The following is a 15,527-nucleotide window of genomic DNA, read 5'->3' on the forward strand; positions in this document are numbered from 1 at the left end:
CTGGAAAAAAAAACCCAAAACATAACAACAACAAAACAATCAATCAAACAAACAAAAAACGAGCAAACAAAACAGGGCAAGTCTGACAACTAGAGACCAAAATAGAAAGAGAGCTGAATCCTGAAGGTTGTCCTCTGACTTCCCATGTGTGTTGTGGTACATAATGCACACATGGACACTAATAATAAAAAAATAATTTTTAAAGGATTTATTTGGGTTTTTTTTGTGTGTATATGAATGTTTTACCTGCATGTATGTAAGTGTACTACATGTATGCCTGGTCCCCTCAAAGGCTAGAAGAGGATGTTGAAGCTCCTGGAGCTGATTACAGATGGTTGAGAGCTACCATGTGGGTGCTGGGAACCAAATCCAGGTCCTCTGCAAGAGCATCCAGTGTTCTTAACCTTTGCACCAAGCCATTTCTCCAGCCTGATTTGTTGATTTTTTTCAAATTTATTATTTATTTTTATTTATGTGCATATGTGTGTGTGTGTGTGCGCATGCTTGTGCACAAGTGCAGGTGCCCTTGGAGGGCTAAAAGAGGACTATTGGATCCCCTGGAGCTGGAGTTACAGGTGGTTATGAATCACCTGATGAGGTGCTGAGAACAAAGCTCTGGTCCTCTGCAGCACAGTATGCATTCTTTTTATTGTTATTATTCTTATTGTTTGAGAGCTTCATGTAATGTATTTTGATCAGATCACCCCTCCCCCCAACTCCTCCCAGGTCCACCCCCACCTCCCTACCCTCCCACCTTCCTGTTCTTTTTTTCCTCCATCAAGTCCAATTTGTGTTGCCCAAATACTCTTGAATATGGAACCAGCCCTGGACCATGGTCAACATACCAGGGGTCACACCATTAAAGAAAACTGACTCTGCCAGGCATGGTGGCACATGCCTGTAGTCCCAACACTTGGGAGGCAGAAGCAGGCAGATCTCTGTGAGTTCAAGGCCAGCCTGGTCTACATAGTGAATTCCAGGCCAGTTGGGGTCTACAGGGAGACCCTGTTTCAAAAAGAGACCAGAAAACTGACTCTTCCTCTTCCAGCAGCAATCATATGCCAATAGCTCTTAAGCTAGAAATAGGACTTTATGTCCACTCCCCCACCCCCCACCACACACACACAGCCAGCTTGAGCTTGAGCAGGTCCTGTGCATGCTGTCAATATTGCTGTGAGTTCATATGTGCAACTGTTCTGCTGTCTGGAAAACACTTTTTCCTTGTAGTTACCTACCATCTCTGGCTCTTACAATCTTTCCACCCCCTCTACCTCAAAGACTCCTGAGCCTTGGGGGGAAAAGTGTGATATAGAGATCCCATTTAGAGCAGAACACTCTGCAGACTCTTGATGGTTTTTATGTGTGATTTTTTAAAAGAGTTTTTGTTGTTGTTGTTGTTGGTTGGTTGGTTTTTGATCAGAGTCTCACTTATGTAGGCCCAGCTGCCCTGCCACTTACCATATAGAGTAGGCTGGCCCCAGAGATCTGCCTGCCTCTGCCTCCTGAGTGCTGGGATTAAAGCATCAGCCACCATGTCTGATCCACTCTGTGTTGATCAATTATGGATCTCTGTGATAACTGCCTTTTACTACAAGAAGAAGCGTCTCTGATGAGGGCTGAATGATACACTAATCTATGGGTATAGCAATGTCATTAGGAGTCATTCTAACACTATATCCACTTATCAGATTATTAGTAGCAGGTCCTCCCCTAGAGCCCATGACCTATCTAGCCACATATTCTTGACCCTGATAACAGTGCCAGGTATGCATTCCAACTTGTGAAATGGGCCTTAAATTCAACTAGAGTGTTGTTTACTCCTATAACATTCATACCACTGTTGAACTAGTGGGCCTATCTTGCCTGGTCAGTTGTTTTTGTAGCTCACAGAGTTCACAGCTGGGTAAGACTCATGATCACTTTTCTCCTCTGGTAGTGTGCATGGCACCTTCCGGCACTATGAAAACTTAGCCAGTAGATATGAAGCTTCCAGGTCAGTTGATTTCTCCATGCTTTAGGACTCCAGTGTGTGTTGTCTTCAGCAATAGGGTCTTACAGTCAAGTTCTGAGTGGTAATTAAGAGCAATGGCAATAGCTTATAATGTTTGGGAACCAATGGGATCCCACTGGCCAAAAACTCAAAAGTGTTTTTTAGCACAGTCCCTGCTTATGTGAGTTTCCAGTGTTTGTAGAATGCAAAGATGATTAATTGGATGTGTCCCTTTCCTTGAGAGACAAGGACATACCCAGATACTAAGAACCTGTGAGCGCTCAGCTGACATTTGAATGAGGTTTCACAATGGACACCAGGATTTAGGTCAGCTTAAGACTTTATTGCTTTGACTCTCTTGGAGACTTTGGAGTGGGGCGGAAGCAGGAGCTGAATAAGTGAAGGGCAGAGTCCAGTCCTGTTCTGGGCTGGGGCAGTCACTAAGACCTGGATGAGGGGGACAAGAGAAGAGGGGGTAGAAGGGAGGGTCATTATCAACTTGGAGTCAGTGCATCGTTTATCCTGGCACCAGGCCATAGCTAAATTACTCCTACCTTCAAATGACCTCTTTAATGATAAATTTCCAAAACCATTCACAAAAGTACAAAGACTGTGACCCAACTTCCTACAGAGATTTTCTAACCTCCTCCACTGACTTGGTGGAGTGTGTGTGTGCACACATGATGATGTGTATATATGCCTATATGTTAGCATGTGTCTGTTCAGATGTATGTACATGCATGTGTGTGCAGGTCAGAGGTTGCTTTCTACCTTTTTTTTTTTAGATCAGGCTGGCCTCGAACTCACAGAGATCCACCTGACTCTGCCTCCCAAGTGCTGGGGTTAAAGGCATGCACCACCACGCCCGGCTTCTACCTTTCTTTTTAAAAAAATATTTTTATTTTCTGTGTATGAGTATTCTGCCTGCATATATGTGGATGCACCACATGCATTCAAAGCCTGAAGAGGCCAGAAGAGGACAACTGATCCCCTGGAACTGAAGTTTCTGATGGCTGTTAGCCACCATGTGGATGCTGGGAACTGAACCTGGATTCTCTGGAAGAGCAGTAAGTGCTTGTAACTGCTGAGCCATCTCTCTCTGTCTACCTTATTTTTTAAGACAGACTCTCACTGAACCTAGAGCTTGTTGATTCAGCTAGACCAGCTGTCTGACACCTTAACATTGGGATTATGGGTTTGCTCTGGTTCTGGCATTTACAGGGGTTCTAGAGACTGAACTCAGGTCCTCATGATGGTTCAGCAAGCACTTTACCCATTGAGCTATCTCTCCAGCCCCCTTCTTCCTTCCTACCATCTGGCAGATATCTCAGAGGTGTTTCATTCATCCCTCCCCAGTTCCTAGTATTAAAGTCTGGAAACGCTTTGGTTTCTGGGCCTCCATTTCTGATGTCTGTATCATGGATCAATGGGTATCTCCAGGGTATTTCGTCCCTTGCTCTGAAACAAAGTGCATAGATTGAAGAATTTCCTACCTGGTGACCACTGGCACCAGCAGTGGCTATACAGCAGGGTAATATGACTCCAACTAATATGGGTTCACATCCCTGGGAAGGTATCATGGCCCAAGGGTCAGGAGGAAAAACTGAGAACAGGGCAACTAAGCTCAGGCGAGAGGACACAGGACCCAGAGCAGCAGCTTACCTGGAGGAAGCTGAGAAGGAAATCCCAGAGATTCCAGTGGCACTGACAGCTGAGAACTGAACACTGCTAGGCTCTTACTATGCCTCTCATGTGGCCCTCAGCTCCTCATTGCTTTTTTAAAACAATTGTTGTATGTGTGTGTCTATCTGTCTGTGGTGTGGACATGCATGCCATAGAGGTCAGAGAACTTGAAGGAGCCAGTTCTCTTCCACCATGTGGGTCCCAGGGATCAAACTCAGGTCAGAAGCTTCAAGCACGCCATTATTTACTGGGCTATCTTTTTTTTTTTTTTTTTTTTTTTTTTTTTTTTTTTTGAGACAGGAGACTAGGTCTCAATGCGTAGCCATGGCTAGCTGGGAATTCCCTATCTAAACCAGGCTACCTTGAACTCACAGAGATCTGGCTGCCTTGAACTCACAGAGATCTGCCTGCCTCTGCCTGGCAAATTCAGGGATTGCAGACTCTTTATTTGTTTGTTTGCTTAAATCTTTTTTTATTACTATTTTTTTTTATTTTTTTTTATGTGTATGAGTGTATTTTCTGCATGTATGTGAGTTCACCTGTGTCGTGCAATGCCTCAGAGGTCAGAAGAGAGCTTCAGATTCCCCTGGAACTGGAGTTAAGGATGGTTCATAGCTGCCATGTGGGTGCTGGGAATCGAACTCGGGTCCTTTTCAAGAGCAGTCAGTGCTCTTAACTGCTAAACCATCTCTCCAGGCCCTATTTGTTTGTTTGTTTTTTTGTCTTTTTGAGACAGGGTCTCCTTGTAGCCCCAGCTGTCCTGGAATTCACTATGTAGACCAGGCAGGCTTCAAACCCACAAAGATCTGCCTGTCTCTGCCTCCCAAGTGCTGGGATTAAAGGCCTGTGCCACCACGTCTGGCTTGTTTGTTTTTTGATGCAGGCTATTACTATGTGCCCCTGGCTGTCTTAGAATTTCTGGGCACTCTTCCTGAGATCTTCCTGCCAAGTCCTAAGATTACAGGACTACATCCACACAATAGCTTTGATTTTAATGAAAACTCTGAGGTTCTGAAGAGTAATTCGCTATCATGTATTGGGACACAGATCTGAATAAGGACTGAGGATAATGAGAAATGGTGACTGTGGTGCCACACACCTACCTATAATCCTATGATTGAGACAGGAAAATGGCAAGTTTGAGGCCAGCCTAAGCTGCATAGGAGTTCCAGACCAGCCTGAGTTACCAACCAACCAATCAACCAACCGACAACCAACCAACCAACCAACAGGACTCGGGTGATATCTCAGTGGTAAAGCACTTGCTTAGCAATTGCAAAGCCCTAGATTCAGTTCCTAACAATACACACACAGGCAGGCACATACACACACACATACACACACACACACACACACACACACACACACAGCACACATCTGAATATGCACGTAATCTGGAAGCCCAAATTTCTAACCTCCTAGGCCTGATGTTTCTGCACCTTAGCCTGCAGAGATCTGTCTGATCCACCATACAAGCCAGCAGCTTTTGAATCAGCAAATCCTTCAGCAGATCTTCATCACTGGGGTTCTTCTTGAACTGGGAGCTGCAAAGAAGACAGACTGCAGGATCCTGCTTTACATCCTGGGCGTCACCCAGAGAGAACAAATACAAAGTCTGGGGTAGCAAGGGGCCAGCAGATGGGGAGAGGGAGCCAACCCTGCTAGCTGCTTCTGGGTTATCTCCACCCTCAGGTCCTGAGGCTCCTTTTTGCCAGGCCCCACCTAGCTCTGCCTAAGTGGGGAATGTAGGTTCTACAATCCAGGCAAAATCAAGCACAATTCTGCTGTGAGGCAGCTCACTCACCTCTAAAAGTATCTGAGAATGCATCCAAAAACCTCAGGGGGAACTTCTCTGAACCACAGGCTACCTCCCCACTTCCTCAAGGTGGATGGCTGATTTCAGGGAGCTGGCCTTAGGAGGATGCCCTAATTTCCAAATAGCCTTCCTAAGGTTTGGCAGGAAAAAGTGGGCCCTGGTCCAAGGTCTGTCCTTCCCTGCCCTCTTGGACTCAGTGAATTCATGTGTACACCAAGTCACAAATCTTAGAAAGCCCTCTGGGGACTCTCCCTTCAGCTTGGGCTGACCTCCAGGACTCTGCTCACTGGAGACCCGTCTCTGAGCTCTGAGCTCATGGGTTCCTGCCCTCAGGATCTAAAGGGAAGAGGAGTGCAGCAATCACTGCAGTCTGAGAGAGGGCACAGTGAGGTGGGTGGGTGGGAGGCTCTGCTTCTCCTCTTTCCCCATGGTAGACTCACCCCTGCTGCTCTTCTGTCTCTCCATTCCTTTGAGATTGCCCAGCCAGCTCCAAGGCCCTGGCCTCTCTCTGGGTGATGTTGTGCTTCCAGCTAGTAAGAGGACGATTTGGGAGTGAGTGGGCTGGGGAAGAAAATTGAAGTTCCTCAGCCCAGGGACCCCTGAATCTTTCAATACATCAACACCAGGAACAACAGTACCTCTTCCTCTTCCTAACACATCCGTGCCCCCACTCACTGTTCCCACTGCTTGTGTTCAGTTGGCTTCATCACTGATAGTTTTCTCAGAACCTACCAGGCTAACCAAACAGCAGGGAACAAGACTTGGCATAGGAAGGAAGAAGTACACTGATGGTCTGTTGGCAAATCTGAAATGACCACCTTCAGACAGCCACAGGAAGCAGCCCAGCTTCTCCTGCCTTCATCCCCAAACCTTTCTGGGCCTTCACACATTTCCTTAACTCCTTTCCTTAGATGTGAAGGATAGAACAGCCCTCATTCTGCCCCAGACTGAACTGTTGCCCAGTCAGAGTCTCAGGGTCCTGGCCATGGCAACTCCTCACCCTCACCTGGTGAAAGGTGTCTCTGGAGCTGTGCATCTTCACAGCCCATGTGGCCACTTAAGAGGCCTGGTCTGAACATAGAGGAGGTATGGGGGACAGGAGGGGTGTGCAAAATGACTCACTCATTCTTCTTCCCTTTCTGAGCCAGCAGCCAGTTCACAAAGTCTTGCTGGCGGATCTTATCCATGGCAATGCTGTAGTCACTGATGAAAGTCCCCTCTGCATACCTTGTGCCTCGAGGTCGGGGGCCACCAAACTTGGCATGGGATCTAAGGGGCAAGAGGGGGCCAGGAATCACAATGTTGGCTAAAATCACCGTCACCAACAGAAGGCAGACACCTGGAAACAAGGTGGTCTAGTTCTCAGGAGCCAATTTTTATGGAGACACCCTGTCGTCAATAGATCAACCCCCTGCTGTACCCCCCAACTCTGTCCTTGGCTCAATGATCCACTTACTGCATCCTCCAATAGTATGTGTGTGTGTCTGTGTGTGCTTGTGTGTGTGCTTGTGTGTGTGTGACTGGGTATGTCTGTATTCATGAATATGTGTGTATGTCTCTGTGGTTTGTGTCTCTGTGTGTCTGTGTGTGTCTGTGCCTGTGTGTGAGTGTGTGTGTCTCTGTGAACCCACAGTGCCTTGTGCATGCTAGGCAAGTACATGCACTTGAACTACATTTCCAGCCCGTGTAAGACTTTAGTACACAAAATTATTTCATCATATCCCTATGAGTTAAGTCTTATTTGTAAAACCCCTTCCCCTCCGCCTTTTTTGTGATCCTAGGACTCAAATCCAGGACCTTGCACATGCCAGGCAAGTGTTCTGCCACTGAGCTATAGTCCCCGTCCCTGTGTCTCCATTTTGTGAATGAGAAAACCAAGATGCACACAGTGTAGGTTACAAATCCAGGATTCTAGTCAGTCTTGGCCCAGGTCTCTTTTGCTGTTCTGGGAGACAAGGTCACATATATCCCAAGACAAGGTCGGATATATCCCAGGTTGCCCTCAAATTCACTATGTAGCTGAAGGTGACTTTGAACTCCTGATTTTCCTGCTTCAGTCTCCCTAGTGTTAGGATATAGGCATGTACTATCACACCCAACTTCCCAAGTCTCTGGGTTTTTTTGTTCTGGTTGTTTGTTTTGTTTTTGTTTGTTTGTGCCAGGGTCCTACTATGTAACCCCAGCTGGCCTGGAACGTACTATGTGGGCCAAACTGACTTCAAACTCACAAAGATCTGCCTGCCTCTGACACCTGACTCAAGGTGTGTGACACCAGCCCGGCTCTGAGTCTCTATTCTTAATGCCCCACCCATTTCTGTCTCTCATTATATTTTTCTTAATATTTTTAGTCTTTTTGAGACATGGTCCCCTGTAGCCCCAGTTGGATGGGCCCTCACTATACAGACCAGGCTGGCCTCGAACTCACAAAGATCTTCCTGCCTCTGCCTCCCAAGTGCTAGGATTAAAGGCATGTGTCACCAAGACTGGCTCAACTTTTTGTTTTGTTTTGTTTTGTTTTTTTGAGACAGGGTTTCCCTATAGCCTCACCTGACCTGGAAAACACTATATAGACCAGACTGGCTTTGAATTCACAGAGATCTGCCAGCCTCTGCCTCTGGAGTGCTATGATGAAAGACGTGCACCACCACACCCAGATTCTTTATTTATTTATTTTTTTAAAATGTTTTATTTACTTTTATTTTGTATATATGTTTGTCTGTATGTATGTCTGTGAATCACATGTGCCTGTGCCCACAGTGGTCAACAGATCCCTTGGAATTGCAGTTATAGATGGTTATGATCCACCATGTGGATGCTGGAAACCTAACCTAGGTCCTCTGCAAGAACAGCAAGTGCTCTAAACTGATGAGCCATCTCTCCAGCCCCAGCCCCCTTGTAAAATATTTATGACAGCCTAACCCTCACACTTACACTGTACATGCGCTAACTTTACACGGTACCTGGATTGTCCTTGCATCTGAGAAAGACCAGTTCCATCTCAGTCCCAATGACACCATCAGAGCCTAGCTATATTCACCTTCATATCTTTTTCCTTCCTTCCTTCGTTCCTTCCTCCGTTCCTTCCTTCCTTTCTTTTTCTTTTCTTTGATACAGAGCCAGGTCTTGTTATGTAGCCCAGGTTAGCCTCAAACTTTTGCTCCTCTGCTTCTGCCTGCCAAGTGCTAAGGTTGCAGGTATGAGCTGCTTCACTCAGTTTTATTCTGTCATGGTCTCTGTTTTTGTTCACAGTGCTTTGCAACATGTCTGTGTGAATTTTTTCTGTGTCCCCCTTGGTCCGTGATCACCCTGAAGGCAGGAGGCATCTGTGAACCTCCCTTCATGTATATTCTGACCTGTGTCTGGTAAACAGGAGGCTCCAGTAAGATCTGAGTGTTCATGATGGATACCCTACCATCTCAGAGACTCGGCCACTGAACAGTCTTTCTCAAAGCCACAGGCACTCTCAATAAATGTTCTGTCCTTGTCATGTGTTCAGGTTGCAGGCTGGCTTTTCTCCCCAACTTCTCTCCTCTCAGCCTAGGGTCCCTCCCTCTCTCACCACCCTGATCCCTCCCAAACTGCTTGTGTGCCAATCCTCTGCCTCCCACCACCCCTACCTGGACTGAGCATCTTCCTTTTCTCCGAGCCCAACTGTCAGGAACAGGAGCACAAGCAGCAGAGTGAAGGTCTTCATGGCCATCATCTTCCAGGGCTGTGTCCCTGAGCTGGGAGAGAAAAGAGTCCACACTGTGTTGAGGGACTCTGAAGAGTCACTGACACTGGGGCCTGGGTAGGTGCTGAGAGCTGGGGTGGAATGGGGGCAGCTGGGGTGCGGGCATTACGTGCAGTTGACTAGAAGGGACATGGAGCCTGGTCAATAGATGCCCTGATCGGTGCTTTATTGGACTCTTCAGGGGACAGGAAGGATGAGGGGTTTGGCTAGAACAAATCAACAAAGCCCTGGGTACTGGGAACCTTCTTCCCTGGCTATCACCAGATATCACAGGAATAGGATTTGGCAAAATTTTCCCCTTAAAGTCGCTCCAACATTAATAGCAGCCCACCTTCCCAACTAGCTGTCACCTCAGCCATCACAGCCCTCCTGCCCTAAATGCAAATCATACAGACCATCCTGTTCTCTTCTCGGGCTTAAGTATCTTAGGAAAGTTCTTCCTGAAGTCTGACCTGAACATTTCTTCTAGGGTCTAGACCCATTTTGGTCTTCAGTAGAGAAGAGCATTGAGAAAACTTCCTCCCAATCCCTGAAAGCCAGAGGTAGCCTGGGGTATTCCTATATGGCAAGACCTGGTCTTCCTAAGGAACCCTTTGAGCTGGCTTCCTGTTTCTCATAGAGGAGAGAGTGAGGTGGCTGGAGCCACAGCTCAGGCTTGGGGAGATCATATCTTCACAGACCAGCCCATCCCCATCACAGCCTCTTTCTTACCGCTCCGCCTTTCCAGCTCTTCGAGGACAGAATGGGGTCCCTTCCTTCTACCTGGTGGCCCTGGTAATCCTGCTTCAAGAACCTGCCTCAGCTCCTTTATATCCAGGCATCACAGACCCACTGATTAGCATAAAAGCCTCTTATCTCAAGAAATGAAGCCCACTGCTCCTGCCCATTGTACAGCTAATGAAGTCGCCCTTTCCGCCTGGGCTGTGCTAATTGGTGATTAACATTTGGATATCTCCAGTGCTATCTGGGGCCTGCCTGGTGGGGAGGGTAGCCTAATCACCCCTTTTTTCCTCCCCCTTTCTCTTCTGGGCACAAGACTGTTCTTCTCTCCCCTACTTCCTTCTGGATGCTGTGGATGGAAAGGGTTACCTTAGTGAGGGCCAACTGGGGTAGCACTCACTGATGGAGGGGCACCCTCACAAAGCCATAGGTAACTTCTGAGGGAACAGAAGGGACCATGGTGGTCTGAACCCTAGCTCTGGATCATAACTTATGGTGTTAGCACGGTGGTAACTTTACTCAGGGGTAAGTATCCTGAGACTTCCTGGTCATTCTGGGCAAACTGGGAGCTTGCAGTCATGTGTTTTCTGGTTAGGAGCAGTATGGCATGAGATAACAAGGCACATTTACATGTTGGGGACTCAAGAATGGTAGAGTAGATACAAATCCTGCAAAGATCTTTTCTCCTCTTTGAGACATGTGGTCCAGGCTAGTCTCAAATTTGATATATAGCTGAGGATGTCCTTGAATTTCTGACTTTCTTGCCTCCACCCCCTGAGTACTGAAATTACAGATGTGTACTACCTAAATAGTGCTGGGGTTTGAACCCAGATTTCATGCCCAATTTATACAGTGCTAGGGATTGAACCCCAGGCAAGCACTCTACCACCTGAGTTACATCTCCAGCCCTTTGTAAAGATTTATAAGGCAAGCACTCAGGAGGCTGTCAGGAGGATTGCTGAAAATTTGGGGGCAGCCTGAGGTACACAGTAAAACCCTGTTGCAAAAAAAACAAAAAAGGGTCTTGGGCATGGTGGCATTACAACTTTAATCCCAGAACTTGGAGGCAGAGACAGGTGGATCTCTAAGAAATCTAGGCCAGTGTGGTCTATATAGTGAGTTCTGGGCCAGTTGGGGCTAGAGGGAGACCCTGTCTCAAAAAGACCAATATATAATATATATTGCCATGGTTCCTCCCAGGGCTCTCTGGGTTAGGGTTAGATGGTGTACAGATGGTGTCAGTGGCAGATCCAGCATGGAGTTAAGTGACTGTGTGGGATGAGAGGTCGCTGGACTGGGAAGACTGCTCACCTCTGCCTCCTAGAAACCTACCCCACCTACTCAGCCATTGATCACCATCTAGACAACTTTCTTCCCTGGGACTGCACTTCACATTACATCTCCCAGCTACCAATGGGCTGAAATTAGACATCAGGGTAGACTTGATCTCCAGAAAGGAAGCAGGGGCTTCTTATAATCTTGCTTCCTGTTTAACAACATAGGTAATGGGCTCAGAAAGGCTGGTATCACAGCCTGGGCATATGAGCCTGAAACCAGTGGGTATTCAAGAAAATGGGCATCATTACCTGGATCCCAGAGTCTGGTGACAAACCAGAGTCAAGGAAGGTTCTATGGTAAGTTTCTGTGATGATGAGCCCCACTGGGTACTCTGTAGATGTGTTCTGAAGGCTGATGATATCGTAAATCTCCATCTTGGCTCCCTCTGCAACCACCTCCCAGTTGCCTCTTGATTTCTTTGTTTTTGTTGCTTGTTTACATATATTTCATTTTGTTTGTTTGTTTGTTTGTTTGTTTGAGACAGTCTTTGCTATATAGCCTTGGCTGGCCTGGAACTTACCATTGTAGAACAGATTGGCCTGAAACTTATGGCAATTCTCCTGCTTCAGCCTCTTGAGTGTTGGGTTATAGGGGTGTGCCACTATGTCCACCTTTTTTTATTTTATTTTATTTATTTTTTGAGTCAGGGTCTCGTGTAGCTCAGGGTCTCGTGTAGCTCAGCTCTGTAGCTGAAAATGACCTTGACTTCCTGAACCTCCTGCCTCCACTTCCCAAGTGCTGGGATTCCAGGTATATACTGCCTTACTTGGTGGTGTTTTTCTGTTGTTTTGTTTTGTGTGTTTTTCTTTCGCCTTTTTGAGATAGAATCTCACTCTGTAGCCCAGGCTGTCCTAGAATTTACTATATAACCCATGCTGACTGTCTCTAATCCATAGAGATCCTTGTAGCCTCAGCTTCCCGAGTCCTACAATTTTGGTAGTGAGCCACTACCCAGCTTGTTTGTGTTTTGGGACAGGGTCTTTCTTTGTAGCTCAGGCTGGCTTCAAATACTTGATCCTTGGCCTCAGTCTTCTGGGGACTGGGATTGCAAGCGTGTACCACCATCAGAAGTTTCTCTTTGGGGCTGGAGAGATGGCTCAGTAGTTAAGAACAGTTGTTGTTCTTCCAGAGGACCTGGGTTCGATTCCCAATACCCACATGGCAGCTAACAACTGTCCACAACTCCAGTTCTAGGGGATCCAACTCCCTTTTCTGGCCTCCACAGGCATTGCATGACATGGGTGCCCTCACATACGAGCAGGCAATACACTCATACACATAAAAAATAAAAATAGCTGGGTGTGGTGGCACAAGCCTTTAATCCCAGCACTCGGGAGGCAGAGGCAGGAGGATCTCTGTGAGTTTGAGGCCAGCCTGGTCTCCATAGGAAATCCAGGCCAGCTGCGGCTACAGGGAGACCCTGTCTCAAAAAGACCAAATAATACACTAATAAATTGAAAAAAATAATAAATAAAAATAAATAAAAATTTTTTGTGTGCTGGTATTAAAGGTGTGCACATCCACACCTAATAAAATATTTTTTTAAAGTTTCTTTTTGATCATGAAGTGATCTTGTGCTCTGAAATAAACAAACAAAAGTGTCCTGGACTTCAGGAGGAGCAGGCAGGAAAGGGAACATGCAGAGAGTCACAAGTCTCCAGGCTTCCTAGGAGCTACAACAGAGAGGGCTGGAGGAGATCAGGAGGAGATCTGAGAACAAGCCAGATTCCCCAGGGAGGCACACAGACCCCCTCAGGGCACATGAAAAAAAAAAAAAAAAAAAGGAAAAGCTGATCTTAGAATGGGGATTGGAAAGGCCTGCTGGACTTTTTTTTTTTTTTTTTTTTTTTTTTTTGTGGTGCTGAGGATCAAACCCAGGACTTTGCATGAACCCCACCATTGAACACCCTCCAGCACAGGCCTGCTGGACTTGATCAAAATAGTTCAATAAATCCAAATGGCAGTTCAGCATACCAGAGCATACCAAAAGGAGCAGTGCCCTTGTGTGCAGAGTCCTGTGTGGTTTGGGATGGGGGAGGGGCAAACTCAGGAGGGAGTAGAGGCCCCTTCTTTCTGTTTTATTCCAGAAAAGTTCAGGGTGTGAGGGGGTGGAGAACACAGCCAGGAGGATGCCCCAGCTGGTCCCAGACCCAGGCAGGTGGAGAGAACATGTAGCATTGGGGATGATGGTGAGTCCTGAAAACCGGAGGTTCAAGATGAAGTAGAGAGAAGCTGGTATGGTGGGTCATGCCTGTAATACCAGCACTTAGAGCCTGAGGCAGAAGGATTGCAAATTTGAAGCTATTAGGTTATATAGTGAGTTCCAGGCTAGCTTGGGCTACAGTATGCAACATTGTCTCCAAAAATACACACACACACACACACACACACACACACACACACACACTCACAAAGCTAGGTATAGTGGCCCATGCCTGTAATTTCAACATTCAGGAGACTGAGATGGGAAGATCACTATGAGTTCAAGGCCAGCCTGAGTTACCTATGAGTTCCAGAATAGTCTGGGCTATAGAGTGAGGCCATTTTTTAAAATATATTTTATTTATTATTTTTATTTTATGTGTATGAGTGTATTGCCTGCATATACGTGAGCGCACCTGTGTCCTGCAATGCCTTGGAGGTCAGAAGAGCGATTCAGATTCCCCTAGAACTCGAGTTAAGGAGGGTTCTTAGCCGCCATGTGAGTAAGACCGTTTTTAAAAAATAAAGTAAGGAAGAGAAGAGGTGATGGGCAATGCTGTGGCAGAGAACCGGGCTCCCACCTCCTGGTGTCTTCTGGATTCTGAGTTGGAGGAGCAGAAGAGCTCTCTCTCAAGGTTTACTCGTTCTTCCAGCCCCCCAACTAGTGACTCACCACCACCTCCCCCAACAACCGCTGCAGACATTCCAGGCCTAGCTTTCCTCAGTGGCAGGCTGACTCAGAGTTGGCCTCAGCCTCTGTGCCTTGGACTCTGCTTTTGAAGTTCCCTTGGTCTTTAAACTCCCTGGCTGACTCAGAAAGCTAACTTCCATCTCTGAGTCCTCTTACACCTCCTGCAGAGCAAGAAACAAGAGGTGATACCATGCCTGACAATGAGTTATCTGGTCACTCTGATTCCCAGAATGACCACCTCTCGCTTAACTCCCCAGTTTCTACAGCCACAGTCACCAACATGTTTGCCACCTCACTACCCAACACCACTTAGGTGAAGATAGATATAGATACCTGCCTCTGCCTCCCAAATCTCTGTGAATTCCAGGTCAGCCAGGTCTACATAGTGAGTTCCAGGCCAGCTGGGGCTACAGGGAGACTCTGTCTAAAAAAGGCCAAAAAAAAGAATATATTCCCTACAATCTTGCTTGGCCATGTGTTAGAGCTCAGATGTTCCCTCTCAGGACTGAGGATATGGGGATATAGCTCAGGTGATAGTGCTTGCCTAGGTAGCATGCATACAGCCCTGGGTTCAATCTCTAGCACTGTATAAACCAGGCATGCCTGCAATCCTACAACTTGGGAGGTGGAGGCAGGAGGATCAGAAGTTCAAGGTAATCCAGTTCAAGGTCAGCCTGGGCTACATGAAACCCTATTCTTTTTTCTTTTTTAGATAGGGTCTCACTGTCTAGTCCTGGCTGGCCTGGAACTTGCCATGTAGACCAGGCTGACCTCAAACTCAGAGATCTACTGGCCTCTGCCTCCCAAGTGCTATGATTAAAGGCTTGTGCTACCGTACCCAGCTGTGCATTTGTGTGTGTATGCACATACATGTGGAGGCCAGAGGTTGACATCAAGTGTCTTCCTCAACCACTGTCCATTTTATTTTTTTGAGACAAGGTCTCTCATGGAATCTGGATCTTGCCAAGTCAGCTAGACTGACTGGCCAGCAAGTCCCAGGGATCCTCCTGTCCCTACCACCCCAGTGCTGGGATTACAGGCCTGTTGACTCTTTTACTTGGGTTCTGGGAATTGGACTTGGGTTGCTTGCACAGCAAACACTACCAGCTGAGCCATGTCCCCAGCCCCCTTCTTGCTGTTTTCAAAGGCTTTTGTGTGAAAGGAAAAGAGCTCATACCCTTAATATTAGCAGTCTGATTCTTCTGGAAAAGATAGCAGTGAAGAGCTAGAACAGGGACAGGGTAAAGGCTGGGATGTGGCTCAGTAGGTGGTGTTTTACCTAGCATGCACAAAACCCTGGGTTCAATCCCCAGCACTGCAAAGACAAAACACAGATGTTAACTGGATGTGGTAG

At 46.9% G+C, this 15,527-nt stretch overlaps 1 protein-coding gene across 1 annotated transcript; it reads right to left on the bottom strand.

Annotated features, from left to right (window-relative positions):
• Window positions 1–2,430: 2,430 nt before the first annotated feature.
• Window positions 2,431–9,192, bottom strand: Gip (gastric inhibitory polypeptide). The gene is made up of 5 exons (XM_029565977.1): window positions 9,107–9,192; window positions 6,612–6,758; window positions 5,930–6,019; window positions 5,089–5,217; window positions 2,431–2,437 (listed from the first exon to the last, which is right to left on the bottom strand). The coding sequence occupies exons 1-5, from the start codon at window positions 9,190–9,192 to the stop codon at window positions 2,431–2,433; spliced, it is 459 nt and encodes a 152-aa protein (XP_029421837.1).
• Window positions 9,193–15,527: the final 6,335 nt, after the last annotated feature.

The sequence above is a fragment of the Nannospalax galili genome, unplaced genomic scaffold (assembly GCF_000622305.1).
Source record: "Nannospalax galili isolate Female #2095 unplaced genomic scaffold, S.galili_v1.0 scaffold95, whole genome shotgun sequence".
NCBI classification, from domain to species: domain Eukaryota; kingdom Metazoa; phylum Chordata; class Mammalia; order Rodentia; family Spalacidae; genus Nannospalax; species Nannospalax galili.